The sequence below is a fragment of the Mirounga angustirostris genome, unplaced genomic scaffold, assembly GCF_029215605.1.
Source record: "Mirounga angustirostris isolate CCGP_5_RB_7025 unplaced genomic scaffold, mMirAng1.0.hap1 SCAF_17, whole genome shotgun sequence".
In the NCBI taxonomy this organism is placed as follows: domain Eukaryota; kingdom Metazoa; phylum Chordata; class Mammalia; order Carnivora; family Phocidae; genus Mirounga; species Mirounga angustirostris.
The window spans coordinates 32,673,448-32,686,569 of NW_026991725.1; the positions used below are offsets into that span (position 1 = coordinate 32,673,448).

The 13,122-nt window shown below is 50.0% G+C and overlaps 1 protein-coding gene across 11 annotated transcripts in view; it reads right to left on the bottom strand.

Annotated features, from left to right (window-relative positions):
- PECAM1 (platelet and endothelial cell adhesion molecule 1) overlaps nucleotides 1–13,122 on the bottom strand; it is a 118,332-nt gene that overhangs the window by 63,844 nt on the left and 41,366 nt on the right. For 5 of the 11 annotated variants that reach the window (XM_064583005.1, XM_064583007.1, XM_045888644.3 and 2 more), the window contains 2 exons: nucleotides 12,509–12,565; nucleotides 2,630–2,652 (listed from right to left, as the gene is read on the bottom strand). In XM_064583005.1, the coding sequence (XP_064439075.1) occupies nucleotides 2,630–2,652; nucleotides 12,509–12,565 (80 nt within the window). The remainder of the gene's footprint in view (nucleotides 1–2,629; nucleotides 2,653–12,508; nucleotides 12,566–13,122) is intronic. The other 6 variants (XM_064583006.1, XM_064583011.1, XM_064583010.1 and 3 more) reach the window with 2 other exon arrangements.

The window sequence follows — 13,122 nt, forward strand, 5'->3', positions numbered from 1 at the left end:
CTCATCAGGGAAAGGTTAGGTTTGGGGGGTTGGGAGGGTCTCTGGCTCCTAAGTCAAAGCCTGGCTTTGGTTGAATCCTGGGAAGAGGCATTTCAGGGCTAAGTGATGTAAATCCCCCATCCATACCTCATACTGCCAGAGTGATGAAAAGGACTTTAAAGAGAGAACCAAGCCACATTTATATGGTAGTTTGCAAAATACTTTGCACACGTGTTCCTCATTTTACCCTTAAGACCCTTCTAATGGGTGGCTGGTAGTGTTTCTTGTTGGTCTCACCATCAGCGTTTTACAGATTGGGAAGCTTAGTTTGAGGAGGACAGGATCACCACAAAGACAGCTGGAGGGCCGGCGCCCATAGTCCAGGTCCCACCGCGGCCCAGGGGTCGGCTGGCTCCCCGGAAGGAAGGAGGTCAGCAGTGACTGGGAGCTGCCTTTTTGCAATAAGAAGGCAAGGCTGTCTGCAAGATCCCGAGCCCCAGGAAGGTCCAGATTCACCCCCTTTCATTTAAGTACAAGGTGTTCTCTTTTGCGTTATCTGTCTGCCTGGGCCACAAACACAATTTATAAACAAGGCAAAAATGGCAGAGGAAAAATGAAGTCAGAATGTGCCATTGAAGCAAGTCAAACAATACTAAATTAGTATTTGGCTAAGTGGCTATCTCATTGTTAAGATATTTCCTCCAGTGTGTTTTCAGAAGCAACGGCCATTAAACAACTGGGAATGATCGCCAGGTTTGATTTCAGGAAGGAAATCCCCTCCCATTTCCCTGCTGGGCAATTCAATTAATTTTCTCCTGACCCTCACCAGCTGATTATTAGCAAAACTATACCTGCCACTTTTATAAACAAAATGCATTCGCTTAAAGATTCAAAAATCTCTTTCCTAACGGCTGGGCACCCCAGAGCTCCCGCCAAAAGGCTTTATTATTTTGGAAAGCAGGTCCGGTTGTGGGTGAGCTCTCAGGAGCATCCCGGGAGCAGACTTTTGGACCCACGGGCCAACTTCTGGGGGAAAGGAAAGTTCTATCTGTCCCAGAGCTAGAGCCTTTGTCCAGAGAGACCGTTTGGATTGAAGACAAAGTAAATAAGTCGGTCCCGCAGGTCCAGCAGACCTGCCTTGGGTGGACACAGCTCTGTTTATTGTAGCTGGAGAGCATCTCTTTATCTGGGTCACACTGCCCGTGGAGCAAAGTTCTTACTTTCCACTCTCTCAAGGCTGTGATGGCTGGAATGGTGATGTCACTTCTTCAAGGGAGTCTTGTGTCGTGGACTGGCCAGGGAGTCCGGGGACATAGGTTCTAGTCCTGGCTCTGCTATGACCTAGCTGGGTGTCCCTGGCCAGGCTCTTCTGCTCATTCAGCCTTTAGTTTTCTCACCTATAAATTGGGCCCCCTGCCCTTCCAATGCAAGTCTTTGGTTTCAGGAGTCTGGGTGGGTTTAGGCTAGAAAAAGACATTCATTTCATTCCCCTTTTCCTCAAATTGATAGCTTTCCTCCATAAAAAGAATGTCAGTGGTTTCCTGCCGGCAAAGGCGTAATGAGTTCCCTATTTTATAAGAATTCAGACTCCAGCAAAACAAAGGAAGCCAGGGGGCCCATTGGAAGGGCTACCAGCAATTTTGCAGAGAGTTCTTCCCAGACCTTAAAGAAGCAGTTCCTCATTTCTCAAGGTACTAGCTGCCCAGTTAGTTAACCCCTGCACTGCTGGGTAGTTCGTACAGAGGTCAGGAATGGGAAGACAGGAGGAGACAGGTCTTGGCAAAATTTAAACTTGGACCTCTACATTTTTAAAAAACATATCCCTCTGCCAAGTAGCAGCTTCATAAATCCTCAATTTCCTACAGAGTGAAACCTTGTATCGAGGCATTGGAGTCCTTTGAGTGCAAGCCCTAACTGACCTCTTCCTAGCACTTGTCCCCTACACCCTTTCTCCTCCCATTCTGAGCTGCTTGGCCTGCTGTGGTCAGACTCATTCCTCATGGCCCATCCCAGCGACACCTTCCTTGGGAAGGAGACCACTAACCAGGCCAGTCTCTCTTCTGCATTTCCATAGCGTCTTGTGAGTTATGATCACCTTGCTCTCTCATCAGTGTTAACTCATCTAATTCCCTTATTGGGTCAAGGACCTTGACAGCAGAGGGCCTGGTGTATTGGGGTGATGGCGTAGGCTCTCAGAGTTCAAAGTTTAAGTGAGCTGTTGGATCTCCCCTCCTCAAGCATACTCCCCCCACCCACCCCCCAGTCTGCCTCACTTCCAAAGCCTGAACCTGGACTAGGAGGAAATGTGCACTTTGCTCATGGGGAGCTAAGTGCCCTACATGCCCAGTCCTATGGTGGTGGTGACGGTGGGGGGAGGAGGGGGTGGTATCCCTTCACAGGAGGGCTGAGATGTAATGATGGAACAGTGGGAGAGAATATTTGAAATCACAACAGGCCCAGAACACCCAGCCAGCCTGATGACCAACCTTCACTGTCCCAGGCTAGTTCTGAGTTGCCTGGGGCTCCTGGTCTAAAACAGAAAAGGCTGCTGTAGGGGTGTAATTAGTGGGAATGCAGAATCTGGGTGAGTTTGGAAATATTACACTGTTTGGTGGACTGTTTAAAAAATGTTAATGAAATGTGTACTTACAGAATATCTGTTTTCCATGAAATCTGCAAAACAAAGGATAACATGGAGGTAAGAACACACAGAGAGTGCCTTAGGCTGCCCCCAACCCATCTCAGGAACTCCGTGGTAAAGGAAGGGGTGGGGGGGATGCAGAAGGAGACCCCTGAGCCAGAGGCTCACTGGGTGCTCAGCTGGATGGCTCCTTTGCCCACAAGACAGCTTCCTCTGGACCCTGTAGCCCCATGTGACAAGCATATAAAATCCTCGGCAGCTCATTGGACATTTAAAACAGTTTAAAGATTTTATTTTATTTTTTTAAAGTAATCTCTACACCCATGGTGGGGCTTGAACATGACCCTGAGATTAAGAGTCACACACTCGGGCACCTGGGTGGCTCAGTTGGTTAAGCGACTGCCTTCGGCTCAGGTCATGATCCTGGAGTCCCTGGATCGAGTCCCGCATCGGGCTCCCTGCTCGGCGGGGAGTCTGCTTCTCCCTCTGACCCTCCCCCCCGACATGTGCTCTCTCTCATTCTCTCTCTCTCAAATAAATAAATAAAATCTTCAAAAAAAAAAAAAAGAGTCACACACTCCACTGAGCCAGCCAGGTGCCCCTTAAAGAGGTTTTTTGTTTGTTTGTTTGTTTGTTTGTTAAATTAGTACCACATGTTATTTCAGGAAAAAAGCCCTGAAAACTACGGAGAAGAAAAGTAGCAGATAAACATGATCTCTGTTTGACTAAAACTTCGAATATGCTGGTAAATACTGAAGGAACCCTAGGTTTATGCACACTTGTAGTTTCTGCTTCTTTCTGGTAATAGAGCAATCACCACAAAAATAAAATCTGGTGGGGGCGCCTAGGTGGTTCAGCTGATTCAAACCCTGCTGATGCTTTTGTCTTCCAGTGATTTTCTGCTCTCAAGAGGCTTTTTTTCTGAGTTCTGATACACAATAGAGACCATTTTTATAGCCTATCTTTTTTACATAACACGATTTTACAAATATTCTCTGGCGCCTTCTTAAACCTAACTGGCAGTAGCCGCGTAATTATCATTCAATAGATGTGCAATTGTTATCCAGTCCCTTACTTTAAAAATTTAGGCTCTTTCCAAGTTTTTGCTATTTTATTTTTTTTTTTAAGATTTTTTATTTATTTATTTCAGACAGAGAGAATGAGAGACAGAAAGCATGAGAGGGAGGAGGGTCAGAGGGAGAAGCAGACTCCCTGCTGAGCAGGGAGCCCGATGTGGGACTCGATCCCGGGACTCCAGGATCATGACCTGAGCTGAAGGCAGTCGCTTAACCAACTGAGCCACCCAGGCGCCCCAAGTTTTTGCTATTTTAAATAGTGCTGCCATATCCTCTTTGCCAATAAAGCTATTTCCATATTTCATACTAATCTGTCCACTCCCAGGAGTGGGATCAAGGGAGCAGAAGGTATAAACATCACCCACTGCTCTTGGGAAATACGGCCCAAGGACCCAAGGGCTGTCTGGGATGGCATGGTCTCCCCCTTCCCCCGAAGAGCCTCATCTCAACACTGGCTTCTTGCCAGAGGGACTGGCTGCCCCTGCCAGGCTGCAGTGCTTTAGATGGGCCTGGCCAAATGTCAGAAGATCAGAGTGAGGTGAAGGAAGGCCACCGAGAACGGGAGACATTGTGTTGAGGGTGTGCCGTCCCCGCCTGTGTTAGAGATGGTTTTCGCTACCACTGGCAAGAGAGGGCTGTGTTTTTCCCTTTGGAAAGGACCAGGCCCTCACTAATAGCAGTTTCTAAATGGGCAGGGGCCCACATGGTTGGGGCTGATTCCCAAACAGCCCCTATGGACACAGACCCGAAGACAGAGAAACCACAGGGACTTCTTGTCTGGCGAAGGGAGATGTGGGTGTGGGGGATGGTCGCCATTCTTGAAGGTGGTGGAGGTGATGGCAGGAGGGCCATCACCCCTGCCCTCCGAGTCCTCAGTGTTACTAGAGGGATGTACTCCAAGGGGCCCCAGTTTCTGCTCAGAGGCCCAACCTCAAACCCAGTCCCTTCTGAGTTTGGGGAAGTCTCAGAGCCCACCTGTCACAACGGGGGCCACAACCCTTCTGTTTCTTTTTCTAATTTAAAAATATCCTGTTTCCAAAAGTCCACTTCCCCCCTCAAACCCTGTCTTATCACAGCTCTATTGTGCGTCCCCTTGAGAGGGAACAGGGCCAGAAGTTCCTAAGGGGCCCCTTTCTGTCCTGGCTGGGCCAGAGGCAGACGTCAACGGCCAAATGGATGAATCAGCCTGACCGCGAAGTCAAGCCATTGTGTAAACTTCCACGCATTGAGGTGAGGCCTGGGCGGCACTCCCACCTCCAACGCAAACCTGACCTGGAAGGACCTGAAGGACCCCATGCTTCCCACTCCCCCTAAGCCCCAGGGGCTCTGCAATCAGACACAAGAAAGAAAGAGCCTCAGGCTGTGTTTCCTAAAGCAATATGAATATAAAATACTAAAACTTCGAATATGCTGGTAAGTACTGAAGGAACCCTAGGTTTATGCACACTTGTAGTTTCTGCTTCTTTTTGGTAATAGAGCAATCACCACAAAAATAAAATCTGGTGGGGGCACCTGGGTGGCTCAGTCAGTTAAGCTAAGCATCTGCCTTCAGCTCAGTCGAGATCCTGGGGTCCTGGGATCGAGCCCCTGTCAGGCTCCCTGCTCAGGGGGGAGCCTGCTTCTCCCTCTGCCCCTCCCCCTGTTTGCTCTCTCTCTCTCTCTCCTCTAAAATAAATAAAATCTTTTAAAAAAAAATAGAATCTGGTGGGTAGTACCAGTTTTTTTTTTTTTTTTCAGAGTACTTCTCTACCCTCTTGGGTTCTGAAGTAGGAAACAGTCCCCTGGGGCCGGGTTGGCAGTGCCCACTGGCCTGGCTCGCTCTGGACCAAACAGGATGGGTGGGGACTGACCCCCAAGTGCTCTTCTCTCCCTCCCAGAGGGCTTGCAACAGAGAGGCCCTCTGTTCTATGGTTCTTTCTTGATGACAGCTACTCTCAGTATATTAAATTTCTACCCCCTTTGGAAACATCTGGAACACCAGGAAAAGAGAGAGCAGAAGGTGAAGGCTGAGTGAGCAGATACTCGGATGTGAAGGTATAGGTTAGCGTCTGACCCAAACGCAAAGGTTAGTCCCTGGAGCAGGACTCGGCATCTCTTCCCAGGGCCTGGAGTTGTCAGGTGGGATGTGCTCAGGACACCTTTGGAGGTGGGCATGAGCATCTAGAGAGGAAAACCAGCTCTCCTGTTGGAAGACTCATAGGAGGTAGATTCCTATAAGCCAGGGTTTCTTGTTGCTGGCATTATTGACATTCTGGGCTGGATCATTCTTTTCTGAGTTTACTCATTGTTTTTTAGTAATCTCTACACCCAATGTGAGGCTTGAACTCATGACACTGAGATCGAAAGTCTCATGCTCTCCCAACGGAGCAAGCCAGGCGCCCCTGGGCTGGATCCTTCTTTGGGGGGGCTGTCCCCTACATTGTAAGATGTTTAGCAGTATTCCTGGCCTCTGTACATTAGACGCTATAGTCCCCCTTCTACCCCCCGCCCCCTGCCCAAATCATGACAACCAAGATGTCTCCTGCCTTGAGAACCAGTGCTCCACGCTGTGGAAATGTCATCCTAGACCTGAGTTCTTTCACAGGGAAGAACTTGACTGCGTTGCTGATTGTAGTAAACCACTTTGCTCTTCTGTTTTAAAATCCAGGGTAAATATACATTAATAGGTTTTGCTTTGGATGAGCTGCAAGCCATTTTATGAAGCACTTTTAGAACAAGCTGGATGGGGCGCCTGGGTGGCTCAGTCGTTAAGCATCTGCCTTCGGCTCAGGTCATGATCCTGGGGTCCTGGGATCGAGCCCCGCATCAGGCTCCCTGCTCGGCGGGAAGCCTGCTTCTCCCTCTTCCACTCCCCCTGCTTGTGTTCCCTCTCTCGCTGTGTCTCTCTCTGTCAAATAAATAAATAAAATCTTAAAAAAAAAAAAAAAAAGAACAAGCTGGAGCACTAGAAAATGTCAAGCGCTGAGTCAGAGTAAAGATACAAACTTTCCTGGTGAGCCAGAAAGTGCAGTTCACGCGAGACTCAGCCAGGCTGAGAGTGAAGTTGTGGAGAAAGCCAGAGGTGGTCATGCCTTTATTGGAGAGGGTCCCCGCCCAGTTATAATGCCTCCCTTTTAGTTCCTGTCACCAGGAGAGCAAGGGGAACAAAAGAAAATCAAACCTTTCCCTGGATTAGTCAGAGAAAGGGGAAGTTGATGACAGGTAAAAAGAGAGACCGGGGGAGGGGGGTGGTATTTGGGGGTGTGGTGGGGGGCTTCTGATGCCACATCACCCTGCACCTCAGACACCAAAGCTATGAACAAGCCCCCTGGGAGGACTCCACCATCTAAATCAAGAGAACCCAGATGTGTGACACATTACCTTGCATAAAGTCCAAGGTTATTGGTGATGGGGGTAAAAATTGGCTCCAGTGAAGTATTAACAGAGAAAGGAAACAAATTGTAACCTGCATGGCTTTCTTAAACACTCACTTCTTAGGACTACCTAACATTACTGCTTAATAAGAGACGTAAAAACAGACTTTGTTCCCATTTCTGGAAAGCCAGATCATAAGCCATAACCAGAGCCCCCGTTGCTGACTGGGATTTGCAAACCTGACCTTAGGCAAATCATTGAAAAAGGAATAAGTACTTTAAAAAAACCTCAAGTGCTCAAGCTTGCAGATCTAAATTATGAGAAATTATCTGCATGGTCTCCATTACCTAAGCCAGCTGATGGTTACATAGATGCAAAAGCTCTTTCTCAACCCCATGCTGGCTATTTTCCAGGGCTTGTTTTCCCTCCTCCTTAGGCTTCTCTCAATGTGGTCTCTTTCAGAAGTAAATTTCCTAGCACTGAGAACCCCTCTCCTTCTTTCCCTAAGGTGTTGTAATGAATCACCTAATAGCTAGAAAGGGGAAAAGCTCCGAGATCAGGGTTTTCCTTGCCCGGACTGAGTTAAGGACTGGGACAAGACGTTAGCTTAGCTCTCTGTCAACAAAATAGTAGGCTTGCAACAGAAGGGCAGACCTAACCACAGCCATGACCCAGCAGGGGACACTGAGTTGGAAGAGATGCCCCCTCACACCCATTTTATTGACCCACCTTGCCCACTACAGCGCTTAGCCCCTACCCCCAACACACCCTCCTGAGAACACCGAGTGTTCTGTAGCAGTTCCACGAGGGTCAGGGGCATTTTATTGAATATTGAGGAAACTAACAACTGAGGGAGAAATGAGGGGCAGGAGCCAAGTCATACAACTGGATAAGGGCAGGGCTGAGACTCAACCCCAGGCCTCTATCTCCCGCTTAGGGTGTTCCCCTTAGGATTACAGTGCAAAGAACCATCCAGGTGGAGTCCAGCCAACACAAACATGGCAGAAACACAGTGAGCTGGCCCCTGAGATCCATGACTTAATTCAGATTTGAAGGGAAAAGTCAGGCTGAGAAGCAAACACCTAGAGGGTCTTGGAGTCAAGGGTGAGTAAAGGATTAGGGTTGGTTCCAAGGGACCTAGGAAGTAACTCTTAGAAGTTACTTAGTACCAACACGTCCAGGGGAATGGTTCAGGATGAACCGAAGCGTAGACAAATGACCGTTACTTCCAGCTGCCAGGACGAGACTCTCTGAATGTTCTAACTAGAAGGCAACTTAAGCATCCATTCAACCACCTCACTTGACATAAAAACGCTGAGCTTAGTCACATTCGCAGACATGCAAAGTAGGATGGTGGTGGCCAGGGGCTGGGGAGAGTCTCGAGTTATTGTTTACTGGGTATGAAGTTTCACTTTGGGAAGATGAAAAAGTTCTGGAGATGGATGGTAATGATGGTTGTACGATTATGTGAATGCATTTAATGCGACCGAAATGTACACTTAAAAGTGATTAAAGTGCCAAGTGTGATGTATATTTTTGTCACAGTTAAAACGCACGCGCCAAGGAGCTTGGAGCCTAAAGCCAAGATTGCGAAGACCTGGCTCCTCCCCCCGCCTACAGATGCCCGCCACTCCTCACCCTGTCCCCAGGGCGCTGGTCCTACCCAGAGCCCTGCCCTGGGGCTGCTCCTTGGAGGCAGGCCTGCCCCATGCCTTTAGCTTATCTAGAGGAGCAGTTTTCCTTTGTATCACTCAGGGGAAAAAAAGGGGTTTAAGAGCCAGAACTACGCCCTGTGAGCCATTTCCCAAAATAGCCAGCCCTGAAGTGCTGTTGGTTGGAAGGTGGTGAGGACTGAGAAATTAAGGTGGGAAGAATAAAACCCTAAGAAGGAAAGGTTAGAGAAGACTTAGCTCTGCACGCAGCCTGTTCACTGGCCTGTCCAGAGACCCACCTCCCCAGGGCCTTTATTTTATTAGGTGTCACCTTTCTCCACCCCCCCCCCGCCGCCCCCCCACATACACGCCTACATGCGTGTACCCATGTTGGAGGATTCTCTCTGCTGGCCAACCCTGAGTGATCCTTCCAAGATTGCTGGGGAATGAGAAAGACCCTACCTCTTTAAACAAGAAGTAGAACATAATTTGAGTGATATAATCAGAAGGGAACTTGGAAGCATCTAGAAGAAGCTTCTGAAAGTGTGGTCCCCAGACCAATCGCCTCGCTTTGTGAGAGTTTGTGAGGAATGCAAATTAGCCTTACTCCAGACCTACTGAATCAGAAATTCAGGGGGGTGGTACCATGCTATCTGTGTTTTAACAGACCTGGAGAACAATCCATCTAGATTCAGGCCCATGCCCCTCATTCCACAAAGGTGGTGACCAGAGTCCCAAGAAGTTCCACGACTCACCCAGGGTCACCCAGACCATATAGGCTATTACTCTTAATAGAGGTGAAGCCTCTAAGGAAACCAATGATAATGGGAAGCCAAACAGAGAGCTGGAAAATGTAGCAGCATGCAGTCCATGGGTTCGGCAGCATGGAGAGGAAACGTGAGGAGCACCACTCTGCAGCCAGGCTCCCTGCCTCTTAATCTCTACTCTGCCAACCACTGGCCGTGGGATCGATCGGGGACAAGTTATTTAACCTCTGGGCCCATTTCCCCATCTGCAGAACAGGAGTAGTAGTAGGGCCTCCGTCCCCCCTAGGATGGTTTTGAGGATTGAGCATAGAGTGGCATCTGACAGTAAGAGGAAAAGAAAGAGAAGAGAATTGACTTGAGGCCGGCAGCCTCGGTGGGGTTGGGGGGGGGGGGGGGCCCTACCGCCCTGGGAAGCAGCAGCTGAGCAGGAAATGCTCAGCACCTTCTGAGGTTTCCAAGACGGAGCCTCTTCAGCAAGGGTCCAGCACAGGCCTCCAAGGCAGCACTGTGGTTTTGGCTACAAGACCCAGGGCTCTCTCTACCCCCCAAACGCTGGGCAGGAACGGTCTGCCAAGTCAGAGATCAGACAACAGAGGTGCCCAAGCCCCAGTGGACTCCTGATGGCCCAGGTGGGGCAGGGGGAGCACCCTGGGGTGGGGTGAGTTGGGACACGGCTCTGGTCTCTGCCTGGGCTCAAGTTTCTCTGGCATCTTTCAGCTAAAAGGCCTTGGATACTCACTGTAGGATAGGTATACTATGAGGACTGGTGCAGGGGGTACTTCGTACCATCTCCCCCCTTTTCTTATTTAATCTAAGCGGAAGAAACTGGAGTCTCAGAGGGGTTAGGCATCTTGGTCAAAGTCACACAACTGCCAAGTGGCAGCACCAGGACTGGGGCTCAGATGTCTGCCAGCAAAATAGATGTAATACCACCCTGAGTCCCTACAGGGTTGGGTCCTGCGGTCTGTTCCTGCCTTAGGCCAGAGGGAGCAGTCGGGTTCCCACAGCGGGGGCACTGAGGACTCGGGCCTAGAGAACCAGCCCAGGGCCCTTGAGGGAGCCCATCTGAACAGCTGCCCTAAAGCAGATACAGGAAATCACAATATGCCACCCCCAAATATGCCACATCGGCATAGGATTATTTCGAGCTGGAGGCAAATGACAGTCAACGGATGCAGAAAGCATCTACAAAAAAAATTTATTGTTCTTGGTTAACTTGCTAAATAAGCCCCCACCTCTAACCACTCTGCAGTTTCTCATCATTTTGTTTTTCTCCTGTTAATCTGTCTTTTGTCAGTCTAATTTGCGGGGCGCCTAACACAGACCCTTCAGGATGCACACTGGGCGTGGCCTTTTCCAGCTATAAAGGGTCTCCAGCAGCAGGCTCAGGCCACAGCACACCCTGAGACTTCCTGCAGGTCTCCTGTGTGGGGGATCCCTCTGGGGGGAATCCCTGCGGGCTCCACACACCACAGCTTCCTTTCCCCGAGACCAAAGGCAGTGCAGTTCCCTGACCCACGATCAGGAGTGTGGAAATCCAGCTCCAGGGTGGGCTAGTTTGGGGACCTGCTTCCCGTGTGAACCTGGGCAAGTGTTTTAACTGCTCTATGCTTCAGTATCCTCATCTGTAAAATGGGACTTATTGTGAGGATTTAAAGAGATATTGTAACACAGGCTCAATCCTTTTGCATAACCAAAGCAACTAAAAGTGAACAATCTCAGGGACCTCGAGGAAAGCAGGAGTGTTTTTACACAATTACCCAACAGGACCGTGTGAACCCTACTGGAGCTCTAGATTTTTGTTACACTGGAAAGATAGAGAAGGTCTATTTATTTCTCAGTTTGCATTTTGCTAGCTCTGAACGTATTGAGAGTGCAAAATGAGATGCTGAAGCCAACAATTGCCCCAGGAGATGGTTTCTGAAAAATCAGTCAGTCAGTGTCAAGCTCCACAAGGGGCTGAGTTTCTGCCCTACCCATGCAAATACATTTAAAAAACATACTAAGGGGAGATCCCTCTTTCAGCTAAAATGTGCGTCTCCTCCGGTTAGGATAGTGCTTCTCAAATGTCGGCAGTGTCAGCAATATCTGGGAGTCTGTTAGAGGTCCGATTCTGAAGATTCGGGTTCTCGTGGGTCTGGGCTCCCCCCGAGACCACCACGGCCACCGGTCGTGGAGCCCGCTCAGAGTAGCCGGGCTGTCCCGAAGCTTCCCAGCCGTTTGTAACGCTTCCCAGAGAATCCGCTTAAATACAGGTCTGAGGCAAGATATCCACGTAGTGATTATTTCCCCCAGAATCACGCCTTTTGGGTTGTGACTTATTTTCAGAATTTAAAAAGGAGTCTTTGTATTCCATTCATTTCCCCAGAATGGGATAGAAAAAGGATACAAAAAATGATATTGCTGGGAGCTTCCCCAGTTCCACGTCTGCTTGGGCACTGTGCTCAGTCCTGGGGGAAGCTCTTCATGGGGAAGTGGTGGAGATGGGGACTGAACTGGGGTCCAGCATCAAAGAAAAGGAGAATCAAAGGAGCAGATCCACCCCCCACCCCCAGGCAGCATGTTCTCAGAAAGACTGAGCTACCCAATGTCTTGAAAGCAAAGCACTGACTTTGTCTACGAACTCTGGGCGCCCACCGCGCACCGGGGCCCGTGCGGCAGGGCGGGGGGAAGGGCAGGTGAGGCGCCCTGGGTGCACCTGAGCACAGGTGGGGCCACGCTGCTTCTCCTGGGGTCACCTGAGCACATAGTGGCGCCAGGACACACTCCAGCTCAGCTGCCCATTAGCTGGGTATGAATGTGTCAGGTCCTGTTTCCCTGGCATGCAGTAGGCACTTAATACGTGTGCGTTGACTAAATTACAGCACACGTAACACATGGCTACTTTTTAGGGGTGGCATGTCACCAACTTCGGTGTAAGGGGCAGTACTCCTTTTTGTCTTCCTTTGCTCCTTCTTCTCTCTGCCCACTCCTAAGCCCCCACGGATGATTCAGGGGGAAGCAGCCCCCAGGCTGGGGGAGTCAGGGGCCCTCACTCACCAGGGTTAGCTTTCCGGATTTCACTGTACACCGTCTCTGTGCCCTTGGATTCCAGACCTGGAAAGTGACCAGGTACAGGTCAACAGCTGCCTCTGGGCACCAGCTCAGCCCACTGCTGAAGCAGGAGAATGTCCGAGGCTCCCTGCTTGCCCACTACCCCACCCCACGAGCACCCATCTCCAGCAGGGCCTGGAGACCTGCTTGCCACAAAGCTCAGGCCATTTCCTGGCTTTAGAAGATCCTGGTCTAACTAGCGTCACTCTCAACCTGGAAGGATGAGGTCAACAGGCCATTACGGGGGCAGGTCCACCTGCTCCAGGGGAACCCTGGACCTGAGAGGCCACAGGTGGAGGGGTCCCCAGTATCCACCTACAGCCTCCAGCTCAGGGGCCCCATCCTTGCTCCCCTGCCAGGGTGTCCCCGTGTCCAGCTGTTCCTCCAGCCCCTCCCAGGAGGCAGGGCTATGGGCTCCCAATCACCTGAGGCCTGGGTTAGAGCCTGTGCATCATCTGTGACTTCGAGGATCAGCTGTGACTGAGTCACAGCTAGTCAACTGGCTAGTTGATTTCAAATGCCAACACCGGGGCCTCATTCTGGTTCTGATTGGTCCGGGG